The following is a 17011-nucleotide window of genomic DNA, read 5'->3' on the forward strand; positions in this document are numbered from 1 at the left end:
CACAAAACCTGAGCTCTCACTTACATCTTCGAAAGTAAACTTTGCAAAAACTGACCAAGCATTGACGTCCTCTATTGACTCTGTTACAAAAGTTAGGGATTTGATATGTATACATGTATTGCTATAAGTCTTTTCATACTGTTTAATATCCCTTTTAAAAGTTGCTGTTAAGATGGCTTTTATGCAAAAAATTTATAAATAACGGTCTTGATATTTCTGTCTTTTATGATTTTATTATCGAAATAAAGACTTATGAACTGAACTGATATGTATACAGGAGCAGACTGGAGGAACCAAATATCACTCCGGACAGCAAGTGCAATGCTTGACATATGAGTGCAGCCTTTATATGATTGTATTCATAGCACTGTGGGGTCATTGTGTGGAAGTATAAGCACCCACCATACAAGTCCAAAGCTACAACAACTCAGCATTAAAACAAAAAGCGTTTGCATTATTGCACTTGCTGCTGCCGTCATCCAGAGGCTGGAATCCATGCACAAGCCCTGGAGTAAGGCCCAGAGTTAGCGTATTCTCCAGCATGTACAACCTTGAGATGTACCTCTTACAGTAGTTGAATGATACAGCAAGTCCACACACACACGCACTCTCTCACACCCACCCACGCACATGCACTCTCTCTCACCCGCACACACACTCTCTCTCACACGCCCTCGCACACTCTCTCTCACGCCCACGCACCCACTCAAACGCCCACGCACACACTCAAACGCCCACGCACACTCTCTCTCACACGCCCACGCACACTCTCTCTCACATGCCCACAAACCACCACCACCCACACACCACAGCCGCCCATACACCACAGCCGCCCACACACCACAGCCACCCACACACCACAGTTTGGGGTCCAGCATACGACTGTCAGGCATCCGCTTCAAAACATGTATGTTTGCTATAGACATGGGCAGGAAGAAAAGCAGATGAGGTAACAAGTACTATCAAAAAGGTTTTTATGGTCAGAAAGAGGGAGGAAAGTCGTCATCGTTTACAAGAAGTGTGCAGCCAAAAAAAATCAAAACACCCATGTTCTATCTCCACCAATCTTAATGGTGGCGCTTTACTAAATTACAACTTTGCTAAGTGTACAACATACTCATAGCAGAACAAAAACAACACTATTCTGAGCGATGGTGCCGCAAAATACATACACATACAACACTCACCCTCAAACTCTCAGCCTCACTCACCAACACCTATCATCACACACTCTCACACCCCCTTACCCTCACCCCCTCATCCTCACACACCCTCACAACACTCACTCCTTCACTCATACTAAAACCCTCACCCTCAATCACCCTCACACACCAGCACACACCCTCACACCCCCGGACCCTCACATCCACTCACACTCACACCGTCCAAGTCCACCCTCCAACTACACCCGATAACTACAATACCACCCTACAACTCTACAACTCTACCCTCCAACTCCACACATAAATAGCGTTAGGCAACATTTATTTTAAATAAGTAAAAATCGGATTACACACTTTCAAATATAAAAACTTAATGCTTCGCGAGGACAGTGCAGCAATTAATACACAAAAATGCAGAAAGAGATTGTAAAATAAATCATTTTTTAACAAAAAACATAAATGCACACAAAATAGGGAAACATCTGAATACACTGCAAATAATACAACAATTTAAAAGTGGACAAAGCCATCTAAAGGACACAAATTCACTACAGAAAGCACTTACTAAAGTAAGGGAAAATAAACCATTTAAACAATGCCGGAAAAAAACCAAAACACAAACAAAGTGCGTAATCACAAAAGCACGAGACTTCACAGCCTAATTGCAATTCTTCCAAAACTACAATAAAGTATTCCACTCAAAGTAACCAAAAAATTCTAAACAATTAATAAAGGTGGCTTCATACGTATACTTGACCATTAATTAACATACGTAGTACTTTAAAGTCATTCAAATGGTATTGAAAACATAACATTTCTTTTTTGATAAAAAAAATACAGGTTTTGAAAAGTATAAGCTTACACTCCATAAGTATTGCTTTAAAATGTTATAGTACTTACAAAAACATACATAAGGAATTGGTGCTCAAAAGCAGCAAAAACATGTAGGTTTCAAAATATACAGCAAATATAGCTTTTACGTACCAGTACAATAAATAGAAATACTTAAAGGTGGGCGAAATTCTGAAAGTATACGGAAAACAAAACAACAAAGAAAACATAAATACAATTTAATCAACACCAAAACACAAGGAACAATAAAAAAAAGTACTGTCTAAATAACACATTGTCAACTAAACAAATATAGCAACATGTAGAAAGAGTACATCCCAAAACGTTTTCTTTATAACATACATTACATAAAAGTAAGCAAAAATACATTAACTAAGAGAAATTAGAAACATTCCATAAAAGTACAATAGGTACATACACAAGCCAAGTACGATCGCAAAGTCAATTCTTTAAAAAACATTACTAAACATTACAAAACTTAATAAATATATATATAGTAAAGAAACACTAGGTAAACAACACAAAAAAATGATTAGATTGACAACTTACCTGTCAAACGACGCGGCCACAACGTGGGAAGCACGTCGCGCCTTAGACATACGCCGGTTCCTGAAGATCTGGAAGTTTCCCAATTAACGTGACGCAATTGCAACGCTACGTAAGAAAACGTTGCAATTTGATCGGACGGAATACACGTCAATCAAAATCCAAGGTAAATCGGCAAAATAAACTAGAACGCTAACCTAAATAACATAGGTAGCGTTATGGCACAGGGTAGCGTCCGCAATTTTTACGCACGAACAAAAGGGAAAAGGGACTAATTCTAGGACTATGCAAAATTCCGTAATCAAAACGCACACACATACATACTCACACTGCCACACACACACAAGCTCACAACAACACACACACACATACAACACACTTAGTCACCCCCACACACTCACCCTCACACCCTCACTCCCCCTCACACAATTACCATCACACCCCATCTCTCACCATCACACCATCACCCTCACACCCCATCACCCTCGCACCCCATCACCCTCGCACCCCATCACCCTCGCACCCCATCACCCTCACACACCACTCACCCTCACACACCATCAATCACTCACACAATAACCATCACACACAACCACTTACCCTCACCCAATTACCCTCACACACCATCACTCATCATCACCCCATCACCCTCACACCCCATCACCCTCATACCCCATCACCCTCACACCCCATCACCCTCACACACCTCACTCAATGCCACAGTGTCACTCAACACCACAGCACCACTCAACACCACAGCAACACTCAACGCAACAGAACCACTCAATGCCACAGCATCACTCAGCACCACAAAATCACTCAGCACCACAAAATGCCACAACACACCACAACACCACTGCACCACTCAACGCCACAGCACCACTCAATGCACAGCATCCATCAACGCCAAAAAAAAAAACAGCGTCACTCAACGTCACAGAAACAACAAAAAAAAAGCATCTATCAAAGCAACAGCATTACGCCACACCACAGCATCACTCAATGCCACTGCATCACTCAAAAGCACAGCATCACTCAGCACCACCACAGCATCACTCAGCACCACCAGAGCATCACTCAACACCACCAGAGCATCACTCAACACCACCAGAGCATCACTCAGCACCACCACAGCATCACTCAACACCACCACAGCATCACTCAACACCACCACAACATCAAACAGCACCACTCAGCACCACCACAGCATCAATCAGCACCAGTACAGCATCACTCAGCACAACAACAGCATCACTCAGCGCAACAGCATCACTCAACGCAACAACAGCATAACTCAGCTCAACCATAGCATCACTCAGCGCAAACACAGCATCACTCAGCGCAAAATACAGCATCACTCAGCTTAACAAAAGCATCACTCAGCGCAACCACAGCATCACTCAGCAGCACAGCATCACTCAGCAGCACAGCATCACTCAGCAGCACAGCATCACTCAGCGCCAACACAGCATCAATAGTTCAAATATGTTTTGCCAATGTTACAAAAAATATTCAAAATGTCAAACTAAATCTTAAAAATGCACTTGTTCTTGGATTTTCGCCACAATAAAATGAACAAAATCTTCACTAAATATATTTAATAAAGTTTAAGCTAATAGCAATATAAAATAACATGCATTTTTTTAACGTATTAATTATTAAAAAAATTTAAAAGCCATTGATTTTTTTTTTATATCAATACATAAAAGTCACGTACATACTAAACATGTTGCTTTACAAATGCTAGAGGTGTCACATTTACAAAAATTATAATTATTGCCTTTGTAAAGAAGAAAGCTATTAATTTAGCTACTTACAAAAATAAACATACATAAAAATTTTTAAAAAAAATAACACCTATAGCTCTAACTTTCCTACTGCGAGACCTATTGCATTTCCAATGCTTGTTTTACTGCCTACCCTTTCTCCTTCCCAGGTCTAATAGCCAGGGCAAACATAAATAATTTTACAAAGAAACAGACAGGATATGAGGATGTTATTTTTCCATTTTTTCCCACTGCAACCCCACCCGTGCACCCGCCAACCCTTCCCCACCCTCTAACCCATTGTGACCCCTTCAACCCTCTATACCCCAGGGGAACCCTCCCTTTTCTCTTGGGCATACACCCTTGGTCGGAGTTCCCTCCCGGTGTGTGGTCACACCCAAAGAAAAAAAAAAATATGATGTACTGAACCACGCTAAGGAGTGCCAGCACCAGCTCTATGCTCATAAAAATAGAAAGTTAGCTTACCCTATTAAAGGTCTATGTACTCTACCATAGTTATACTTTACTAACAGCCCCTCCTCTGCCACGATCTACGTCCTCCCCTCCTCCCTTTCTGATCTTATCTATTAAAGATTCCACCTCATCCAATTGGCGCATATTATACATATGGTTGTCCCACATAATATGAAGAGATGCGGGAAATCTTAATTGAGTCTTGGCGCCCAGTTGGTTCAGTATAGCCATCCTTTTGCCCAGTTCCCACTGCCTTGTAGCTGTACTATGGGACACATCAGACAGGATGGGAAAAAAAATGGAGTGGAGGTCGAGTTACATTCCAGTGACCGGCTTTCAGGGCAAGGGATAAAATCCTCTCTTTGACGGAATAGGTTAGAAAATTTACAAGTATTTTCCTAGGGCGGGCTCTTCCAGGAGATCTTCTAAATGGGTCGCAATGGACCTTTTGAATATCAGCAAACCAGTCCAAATCTTCATCTGAAGGTTTTAATACATGTGTCTTCAAAAGGGAGACTACAAAGTTCTTAATATCGCTTCCCTCGACATCTTCCGGAACATTCAATAATTTCAAGTTATTTTTCCTTGAATGATTTGAGCCGCTCAATATCATCTTTTAATTCCTGATTCTGCTGGATCAGCTTATTCATCGTGAGGGAGGAAGCACTTATAGACTCCTTAATCTTTTGTATCTCCGCTTCGAGCGCATCAGTTCTCTGTGAGACCTCCTCGATCTTTGACATCAAAAGATCAGATGAGGCTTGAATGGCCTCTTGATTAGCCTCTGAAGTTGTGAATCTCCTACCAATGCCATCCCTCAAACTCAACAAAATATCAGCCAGAGTCCCAGGGATAGGAGCATGAGGTGGCTGAGATATACCAGGGAGAGTATCAGGATGAATATTTGTGGAGGTAGCCGAGGCCCCGGCTAATTGCGGTTTCAATTGACCCTTTGATACTTTTGCCTCTGCCCCCCTCTCCAAAGAAGTACCGAGCGTGCCCTCCGGGTCTGAATTTTGTATGTCTAGGGCTGAGAAACCGTTTGAGAGTTCCACCGATGGGTGCACTTCTATTAGGCATTCTTGTGCTAGAGGATGCCCCGACATATCGGAGGATGTATTCGAGGAAGGTAGTTCGCTTACACAAATGTCCAAGCCAGTGGAGTTTGGAACAAGAGGATCGAGGGTAGCCAAGGCCGGAGCCCCCTTAGCGGCCATACCTTGTTTAGATGACCGAGGCTGAGGTAGAGGTGGAGGTAGTACTACAAATTTTATAAAAAGATTTTAACGATGGAGTAATTTTTAACTTTGAGGAAAGACAGGCTTTCTTCGCTTGTTTGCGCTTGCGCCTTCTCTTGCCTGGGGGAGTATCTTGTGGGGCCTCTTTCAGGACGCTGGTATCTCTTGACTGCCTTATACTGGCCTTTACTTCCACTATTGGTGGCGGGTCTTCCTTATATTTAGACTGGACTGGGAGGTTAACCAGGGCTCTATTACGTAGCGTATAACTCCAGACCGCAGTTTTAGAAGAAATAGCAGCCTTAGTATTTAACAGACTGCTCTCCAACTCGCAATCTTCCCTATTCTCCATACACTGCAGTCTTCGGTTATTATTGTTGTTATTACTGCTATCACTGTTACTGGCGAGATCGTGAAGCTCTGAAATCTCCCTGAAAACCTCCCAGCCTACCACCCCAGCACCTGACGCCCAAGCCCCCCGTCTCTTCCAGGGGTACTCACTATTGAAGATGCTGAAAAAATGAAAATGGAGGCTCTTACCGCACTCGTTGCTTCCCCCACACCCCTCCCCTGCTCCTATTTTACTGCCGCAGGAATCAATGGACTCCGAAGTACCTCTTCCTCCCTTACAACAGGGAGCGGGAGCAACTGCCGAAATTGTGCCGGGCAGAGAAAGCCGTCCGGGAGCTCCAAGGACCCGCCGCCGCTTCCATTCTTTTGCGGCGTCTAATATGCGGCAACCCGGCAGGTCCTCCGGCGCTCTACCGTTGTCTCTCACCATCCGGGTAGCCCGTACCGTTCCGCGCCTTCCGAATGAAATGTAAACCGTGAAGGGCAAAAAGAAAAAAGACTAGGAAAACGGAAAAACGAAGAAGCCAGGTGTAATCCTATGAAGAACTTGGAGCTGCCAGCTAGCACTTCCAGCATGGAACAAAGACGCCACACATCTCGGGAGCTCCGCCGACGGCCGTTAGCTTCCGGCCGCCATGTTCCCCCCTGCACCTTAAGACAATTATGTTTAGTCTGTCATAACTCTTATCTCAATCCTGAGTAGCTGTGGCACTGAGCAGCAAAGCTTACACAGAGGAACAAGTGTAAAGCATTTAAACAGCAGAAAATATATTGAAGAAGAAATTCAAACACTCAAGAAATCCGACACCAATTTATATAAAAAATAACCTGTATTTTATAAGAAATTGGACACTAGAAGGAAAAGGAGCCACTGGAGGGTTCCAGAGATATCGATTTTACAAGCAATAATAGATCAAAGCAATTTCATTCAATTGTGAGCAAGCCTCAGCAAAATCAACAAATTTTACACGTACTCAGCTTTTCTTTGTTTCTGAATGTCAATGCGGCCCATTAGAAGTACTTGGGGTGACCAACTCCAGCAGGGAGTTAGTAGGGGGGACCAGCAATGTCCTCAATAACAGCTGCCTTGGCAGAAGTAGTCCTCCAGCAGTACTAGGCACCTTATCTGTGTTGCAATGGATTACTATAAAGGGGTCCTGTTGCAAGGAATGAAGGATGCTGAAGATGCTCTAAGGTTTCTGTGGATGTGAAGCAGTTGATGGTGGTATTCCTGCAAGGGTTCCTCAGTCCACGAAGATGAGGGGGTCCTGGTTGCAGGGTCGCTGTCCCAGAAGGTCCTCCCCAGTCTGGCCAAAGTCTAAATGCCACTAGACTACAAGTTTCTGGTTTAGTGATTTCAGGCCAATTCTTCCCCAGTCAAGAATTTGCCTTCCTTGAGTCCCAGCAGCTCTCAAACAACATTCCTTGGCTCAGCAAGCTCGGGTGGATCTCAGTGCATCGCTCATCTGTCCCTCTCTTCGCTAACCAACAGGTGCAGTCTTCAACACTACAGCCTGTCTGTGCTGGTCGCCTTTGTGCAGCAGGGCAGTCCTTCTTCCCAGTCGGTCGGGACTTGAGGTCTGGGTACGGGGGGAGCCTCTCTTTATTCGTTATGCAACTGTACCCTCACCAGTGGTATAGCGCACCCAGCTAGAGGGGTGTCTCGCCTATACCATAAGCAGTGGGTTGCAGGCATGGCACACAGGCATGTGTGCCATGTCGACTCTTTGTTTTTCTTTGCACGCAGCCTGCGATGTGTGTGTGTTAGCGTGTTAGCTAAAGTACCAGACCTCTAAGGGTGGCACAATATGTGCTTCAGCCTTTGAAGGCTTTCCCTGGTCAAAATGCCCTTGATACCCATAGTACCTTTTACAAGGGGCTTACATGTGGCCAGAGAGGTGCCAATTGGGGAAACAATGGTACAGGTTTGGGAAAGAAGACAGGCACTAGGAACCCGATTGGCCGGGACCCACGGCACATCGTCAAAGTGCATCAGAAATCTGGCATAATATGTGTGTGTGTCGGGAGTTACTGCAATAGAAACCCCGCTTACTACACATATGTTTCACCCTGCCTTAGCACTCGGTAGGCCTGCCAGAGGGGTGACTTTCACAGATGTACAGGGTAAGTAATAGCCCTCAAATATTTTTCCAGCATGGATGCTCCTTGCTGCTGTTTGCAATAAATGGGATTCTACAGAGTGGAGTGGAGTGGAGTGGAGTGGAGTGGAGTGGAGTGGAGTGGAGTGGAGTGGAGTGGAGTGGAGTGGAGTGGAGTGGAGTGGAGTGGAGTGGAGTGGAGTGGAGTGGCTCACTGGTTAGAGGCGTCAGACCCGGAAGCAGAGAACGGCCCGGGACCAGGGTTCAATTCCCGACGCGGCAGGGTCGTGGACCAGGGTCAGCGGACTCGATAATTCTCGCCTCTGTGCCTACTTTAACCAGGGATCCCACTCAGGAACTCTGGGCATTAGCTTGCCTCATCTCTACAACGGCCCCCCACATTCGCCGGGGATGCCTGGTTTCACCTTGGAGATACCCAGTAGGGACCATCTCACAGGGATAGCCAGGACGGGTTCCCCAGTGGTCTACAGCGCCACGACGCCTCAGGGCAGCAGTGTGCTTTACAAGACTGTTCGTTCACAAGTGTTTCAGTCCCTGAAAGTACATTCTAAAGAGACTGTTAATGCTTCAGGTCTTATGGAACATTGATCAACAGAGTGCGGGAGACCTTAAGCAGACAAAACCACTGTTTCCACCCACAATGCCAGCGTTCAGTGTCATTTGTGACCAAACCGTAGATGGCGGAAGAGAATTTTTAAGAAATTAGTGAGTGCCCAACTGCCACTGAATAACAGGTAACAAAAAAAGCCATTATTACAGTTGTGATGTCTGTGAGATGTTACCTGTGATAGGAGTGCCCTTTTGTCTGCAGAGGTAACCCTTTGCTCTAATATGCTGACTTACGTCTGTGCAAGCTGAGTTATCACCCGCACTAAATCCATTACCTTTAGGCCATTAGTGCAGTATCCTCACCCTCCTAGTGCTCAGGAGACAATCGTGGCCTGCTGGCCCACGATACATACCCTCCAGTCAGGAGCTCCTTCCAACTTCTTGCCCCACCACACCTACACTTGCAGGCTCATCCCCATCTGCACTGCTCTCATCCCCATACTTAACCTGTCACTCACCACCTCCGTCCTCCCAGCCTCCTGGAAAGATGGCCCAATCTTACCACCTCTAAAAAATCTGTCTGCCAGCATCTCAACTATATCGAACTACGGGCCCATCTCTTTCTTGCCCTGTCTAGCCAAATTCCATTGTTTGCTGCTTGAGCATCCGCATCATCATGTACATGAATGACACTCAGCTGTTCCTGTCCGTCTGAAGACACACACACCACCCAATCCAATTTCAAATGTATGTCTTCAGTAGCTGTCTGGATGAGCAGTAACTGCCTTAAATTCAACAAAACCGAAGTGAATATGTTGAGAAGAGACCTCTTGCTCTGGTCACCTGCCTGGTGACCTGCTGAATTGAGCGCAGACCCTCACCCCTCCTTGACCACCAGAAACCTGGGTATTATGGTTGACAACCAGCATTCAATGTCCAACCAGGTCAACTCTGTTATTTCAACATGCTTTCCTCACCCTTGGAATACTCGAGGAAATATTCAACTGGATCTCTCTTGATGTCTGCAGAGCATTGATACAAGTCCTAATCATTAGAATCAACTATGCCAACTCCCTTGATGTTGTCATCATTGTTAAACTCGCCAACAGCCTTACGGTGGTGCAAAAACAGCTGCCAGACTCTCACTCAGCCTTCCAATCCAGGTTCAAATTGTCCAGGCACCTGAAAAACCACCACAGGCTACCGATCCAGAAAAGTGCCGTCCAGAAGCTTCGTACCCATACTTGCAGGTATCTGCCCAATCTGAACCCCCCGTATGTTAGTGACTTGTATGTTAGTGACTTGAATCAGCCTCCACATCCTGACCCGACATACCTTCTCGGCTATCATACTACTTGCCCTCATCCACCTATCCAAAGCGGGAGGGCGCACTCTCTCTCTCACCGCACCCACAGAATGGAATGGGTTACCCCCCTCTCCATCACATCTGTTAACTTGGTCTAAAGGTTCAGGAAGAAACTCAAAGCCTTACTCTTCCAATATGCTCCTTCGAACAAGTGACAGGAAATCCTCCCGGGTGATATGTGCATTAACATTTATTTCTACCTGGGCAACGTGGCCTAGTCCTCCGCTATTAGTTCTCATCATAGGAGTGCTGTTATCCTGTGGGTATACATGGTCTTTCTACTGGTACAATCCAGAGCAGTCTCGGAATGTTGTCGTCAAACCTGTACTAAGTTTCCTTATTTATGCTTGTAACTAGAATATAGCAAAGGTGTATGTGAAAGTATTGAAATGCTAACTTGGAAGCTCTTGGTGGCAATGCACAAATGCATTTTTGTTTTTTTTAAATGTGGTGCAACCATTTTACTAGCTTGGTGGAACAATTTGATTGCTGCAATTTATCGTCACAATTATGAAGTGAAATCCTGCCAAGGTTTTTGCATACAAATTTAATTTACTTTGTGTTTTCTAGAGCCACCACCTCAAAAATCAATTCCGAATTTAAAAAGGGCAAAGCGTGTAGTTGCAGTACCACAATCACAGCTGACATTTGTAAAACCAGCAAAAACAGGTAAAATATTTCAAGGCGAGTTATGTGGGTGAGATGTGAGAATGAAGTGCTTGTTCCTTTTTTATATTAATCATATTTTTGAAAAGTTGAACACTGGAAACAGGAAATCACATTTTGCAAATGTTTCAATGTTCTCTGTAGCTTTTTGTGTTTTGTGTAACTCGTGTTGGTAGGAATAAGCGGTGATATTTGCGCAAACCTCATCCCTGTGAAGTCTGAAATTTTAACCCCAACTTTTACACGACAACTTGCATGACCCAGGGTAAATCACTTATTTTCCTGGTGCTTTACTTTGCTTATTTGAGAACATTAGGGATCAATGTTAAAATACAGATAAATGCCATCTGGAACAAGTACCTCAAATGCCTCTTAACATAGTAGCACAGGGATTTGTACCAATGGAAAAACTGTGAGGGTGTTGCATTGGTTATTCAGTCTGGTCACCGAGGTCGGTCTTGTATTTACATTTGACAGTTCAACATCTAGAAGTTGCACTCTGTAAGACAAAGCTTGAAATGGTTGCTGTAATGGGGGAATAAACTGTAGCTTCTAAAAGGTATGTTCTAGAAAATAGGTTGTTTTAAAATTACCATGTGTGCATTAAATCTGCCACAGTTCAGCGTCTTCTTCCCTGAATCCTTGTAGCTACGGGGTGAAGCTGTATAGAGAAGTGTAACTGCCTAAGGGTGCGAGTGATGGAGACCTTTTGCATCATCCTGCAGAGACCACTAGATAAACTCAACGGAATTGTAAAATTGTCCCAAATAGAATTTTAGTGACCCTTTTACGTAGCAGAAATCTTCACCTGGATTGTTCCTGAAAATGTTTTTGTCCTTGCTTTGTTTTACTGCAGTATTTTATACTTTTTCTTAAATTTGCTTTTATTAATTAAAAAAATATATAAACCACTAATTCTAGAATTTCAACCCGCATCTGAGGAGGCACCTCTTTTATGGATAATATTATCCCTGACAGGCTTCCTTTGTTGGCACAAGCACTTCCCCTACTGGTATCCTCTTTAGACAAATTATCTTGAGGGAAGTTAACATCTGAATCCAGTCCCTCCACTAACCAAGATATCTCAATCCCTATAATGTAGCCTGACATCTCTCTTCATTTGAATTATCTTAATTAATTCTTCTAATTTAAACACATCCAACCAACTATATCAACTATGTATGTAATTCCAAGGCCCTTCATTTCTTAAAACTCCTTTACCCTCTTTTGATTGTAGAGCTACTCACTTCCATGAGGGTTTCTGCCTTCTGGGGTCACAAAAATAGTTTCCGCCCCATTTTCTTCAACTTTGCTGGTAAAACACTTTCTTGCCAACATATATACAGCTCTCACTCTGCTTATCCAATTCCCAGTCCATCTTGGAATTTAATCGGACAATGCCTGTAAACTCCTGTGCCTGTGAAGCAGGCACTGGATCCCTGCGCTTCAATGTCTTGTTCCTTCTACTTAGTCTTAGGCCTGAGTGGTTGAAAAAAAAAACAGCCTGTACCCCTTTCTTTTTTTTGCTGTTGGGATCTCCCATATTCTGAAGAAACCTACTCATCATCTCCAACACTGGCTCCTCAGACAAATTTCTGATTCCTGTCATAAGGTACAAAGTAACATGTGATTCACAGCTTAGTTAAGCCAGCTCTAGGCTATAGTAATGTTGGAAGTGGGCTATAAAACTATAATTTTAAATTATCATACTAAGCCTTTTAGTCTTGGTAGCTGTCCGTTTATCTTCTTGTACAACGTCTGAACAATATTCTTTGTCAACAATTGGGGCAACTTTCCACATCGTCTCTGACCTCTATTAATCTAAGTATAGAAATTGACACTCACTCAGGGTGAATGGCAGTTGGCAATATGCCTAGCAGGGTCTGACTACTCTAAAGCACATTGTTTGTGAAAAATAAGTTTGACTTCACTTAAGTTGAAGCTGAATAAGTCTGCCAAAAGGTGGAATTAGTGTTGGGCCAATCCTCTTTTTATTTATCTTAGCCACCCGATATCTGCGAGTCCACTTATAGTTATTTAACTGTGTTTTAAAACCTGATTGGGTCATAATATATTTTCTAAATGTTTCCTGACTAAGAACTGCAGGCTAACGTTTTGTCAGTTATCTGACTAAGTCCAAGTTCCGGGAGGAAACTACCAGGTCCTATACGGCTGTCATCAAAGCCTAAACAAACCCTGAATCACAGCATTTTTGCTTGGGTTATCCCCAAACTTTTTGCTTCTTCCTCCTATTTTTTCCTGACCTGCTGTTGTTGGTTTTAGGACTCTGGGCACTTTATCACTGCTGATCAGTGCTAAAGTGCATATGCTCTCTGTGTAAATTGTGTTATGGATTGGTGTTTCCATGATTGGATATTTGATGTACTTGGTAGTCCCTAGTAAAGTGCACTGAGTGTGCCAGGGCCTGTAAACCAAATGCTACTAGTGGACCTGCAGCACTGATTGTGCCACCCACGTGAGTAGCCTTAAAAAGGTAACTCAGACCTGCCATTGCAGAGTCTGCATGCAGTTGGTAACTACCATGTCGACTTGGCCAGTGCACACACTTGCCAGTCCCTGACCTTCCCTTTTCTTACATGTCAGGCACCGCTATGGTAGGCCCAAGGTACCCCTGTGGGCAGGGTGCAGTGTATGTGAAAGGTAGGGTGTGAGAAGTTGGCCTGATAGGTGATGTTTCCAATTCTGGAACCACCTATTATCAGACCAAACAATCCCTTATGGTGTCTGGTTGTAAGTCAACCTTATTAGACAAGCTATCCTAGGGGTAGCATGGACTAAGCAGCCTAAAGGCTTAACTTAAGAGGTCGTGTTAAGCGAGCTGTTTTACCACATACAATCCTGTAATATCAAATGAAAGGACACCACACAAGTATATATTATAAAAATATATGTGTTTATTACTAAAAACAATCCCCAGTATTCTTTATGAATAAAGGGGCACAAGCGTTAAATCGAAAGCACTGTTCAAACATACAAGTTGCACAATTATGGATGAGGGCGGGTGGCCACTCAAACCATATACTAAACAAGTGGTATAAGAGATGCCACTCGAACAGTGGTTAGGCCTAGGGCCTAGGGAATCGCTGGGAGCAGTCAGGACAAGCAATGCTGAAGTCGGGAATGGCCCTCGGGATTCGGGAGATGTGCGGAAAGCGCACGCATGCACCAATGTTAACCAATGGTGCGTAAAAGTCATAAAGTTAAAGTTTAAGGACACTTCCGCTGGACCTAGAGGAACAAAACTTAACACCCAGACCCTAGAGATGTGCACCAGTGTGGGAACACCGGCGGAGCAAAGTTACCTCACCCACAGGAAGTGGGTGCACAGGGTCGAAGTGGCGTCGGGTTTTGACACGCAGGCTCTTGGTGCTTGAAGCTGAAAGGGCTGCAGGCAGGTTGAAGATGAAGTGTCCGGTGGAGTCCAAGGGTGGACTCAAGTCGAAGGGTACCTGAAAGCAGAGGGGACAGAGTCTGGGTCACTCAGCAGTGACCAGGGTGGAACCAGGCAATGTCGGGCGCAATCAGGTGGTCGTCGAGGAGCTTCTCTCCGCTGTCACGTGGGCTCGGGGGCATCTGCGACGTCCAGGAGCAGGTCACGATCTGTCCCACGCAGGCTCTCACCGTCGGTGCAGTCGGCTTCAAGTTTGGAGCAAACAACACTTGGCAAGAGCAATCCACGCGGGATCGGAAGATTGCTTCTCACTCGGACCAGGAAGGTCAGAGTCGGGGCTCCTTTTCAGGGGAGCTGGTGTGGATCTGGAGCAACCAGATTCACGAGTCTTCTTTGTAGTTTCGTCGGTACAGGGACCACTAGCCAGCGGGCAAGTGACCGGGCCAACGCGTTGAGCCAAATGGAGCAGAAGGGCCCCACGCAGCACTCGTCGAGTGTGGAGGGCTGAACTTCGGCTCAGGAGTAGCTCAGGGTGGGGGCTTCTCAAACCCCGGTGCACAGCTTCGAGGGTCACTCGTGGGCTGCACGGTCAGCGTCTCGTGGTCAATTCAAGATGGCGTGCCCCACGCTTCCGGTCGCCTCCACGGGTCTCAGCTCTGCAGGGACTGTGGATCGGGCTGTTGGAAGGCAGGCAAGCTTGATCTCGTCGATCTCAGTCGCTCGAGTTCCGGCGGGAACTGCAACTAAGTAGACGTCGAGGGCTGGATGGTGCCTGCTGCTGCAGGGTGGTCACTCCTTGACCACAAGGGAGATTCTTCGGGCTTCCACGTTGAGATGGAGGTCCAAGGGTCCAGAGTTTCGTTTCTAATGTTTCTTCCAGGAAATCTGATGTGCATTGGCACTGCTCCCACTCTTATTCCAATCTGGGGGGCGTGATTACCTGCTAGGTCCCCCCCTATGGGTGGGACCCAGGAAGGGGGTGGATACACCCCTTTCCTTTGATCCAGGCCGCCCTGGCACGAGGGCTGGAGTGCCCCAGAACCGGTTTGGCCGGATTATGCAAGGGGCAGCCTTGTGCGCCCCAGGCAGTGTCTGGTTTCTTTCAGACCTCCCTGCTACAATCCACTATCTCCTGTCTGGAGGGCGGTGACACCCTCATGTGACAGGAAACCCTTTGTCCAGGACCCATTTGGCCGAGTTTCGGTCAGCTGCAGGGGTCCAGACATTTGTCTGTGGCAGAGGCATCCATTTTGTGGATCTAAGGTCTTTGGAGAAATTAACTGCATTACAGTAAAGGAACATGTCTTACCCCTCTAGAGGGGTGGAATGCTATCCCCGTCGCCAGAACTGGCGAGGGGATAGTATTCCAAATCGTATGACACCTTATACGACATGTTTTGATAAAGCCAAACCAAAGTTGCTATTTAACCGCGAGGATTATAAGGCACTTAAGAGTATATGGTATGGCATTACCCTGAAACAGCTTAGGGAGTTGTTCCCGACAGCTGCAGACAGGCTCAGCTCATGCTAGAGCTCCATCTCACATAAAACCACGCACTCTGCCTCCAGGATTGATGAGGCCTTCCATAGGAGTGGCTCACAGGTTTACATGTGTCCAGATATAGGTTTAGATATAGGTATACTATATCTAAGCAAGGGGTGCTTACACCACCTTACCCCAGCTGAGTGATCAGCCAGTTGTGTCAATTTAAGAACCAGCCAGGGGTGGCAAAAGATATGCTGCAGCCCCTGGTAGGCCTTGGTGGCCCCTATGCCCTGGGCACCTATAGTGCATTATACAGGGGCTGACAAGGAGTCCATTTCCAATTGGTATGTGCCTATAGCACATGTGTCAGTAATTTAGTGAGAGAACAGCAGGCTGGGGGTCTGATCAGCAGGCCCACAGCCTCAGTAGTCTAAAACCAGTGAAGCAAAAAGCAAAAATTTGGGGTGACCATAGGATAGCAGACCCTACTCTCCTACACAACCCCCCCCCCAAACGCAGGGACATTAAACTAACCTTGACCAGATAAGTCTTCATGTTCTAAGTGGAAGTACCTGGAGAGACCATCTGCATTACCATGGTCAGTCCCTGGGCGGTGCTCCACTGTAAAGTCCATCCCCTGTAGGGAAATGGACCACCTGAGCAGTTTGGGATTTTCACCCTTCATCTGATTAAGCCATAAGAGGGGCTTATGGTCTGTCTGCACCAGGAAGTGAGTTCCAAACAAGTAGGACCTCAACTTCTTTAATGCCCAAACCACAGCAAAGGCCTCCCTCTCAATGGCTGACCAACGTTTCTCCCTGGGAGTCAGCCTCCTGCTAATGAAAGCAATAGGCTGGTCTTGACCATCTTGATTAAGTTGTGAGAGCACAGCTCCCACCCCCAACTCAGAAGCATCTGTCTGTACAATGAACTGTTTGGAGTAGTCAGGACTCTTCAGGATAGGTGCAGAGCACATGGCCTTCTTCAGGTCATCAAATGCCTTCTGACAGCTAACTGTCCAC

General features: G+C 45.4%; 1 protein-coding gene across 1 annotated transcript in view; it reads left to right on the forward strand.

The window, feature by feature from the left end:
* ASPM (assembly factor for spindle microtubules) overlaps positions 1-17011 on the forward strand; it is a 453390-nt gene that overhangs the window by 69336 nt on the left and 367043 nt on the right. Inside the window, exon 5 of the mRNA XM_078644067.1 lies at positions 10996-11094. Coding sequence (XP_078500193.1) covers positions 10996-11094 — 99 coding nt within the window. The remainder of the gene's footprint in view (positions 1-10995; positions 11095-17011) is intronic.

Source organism: Lissotriton helveticus, chromosome 1_1 (assembly GCF_964261635.1).
Source record: "Lissotriton helveticus chromosome 1_1, aLisHel1.1, whole genome shotgun sequence".
NCBI lineage: Eukaryota > Metazoa > Chordata > Amphibia > Caudata > Salamandridae > Lissotriton > Lissotriton helveticus.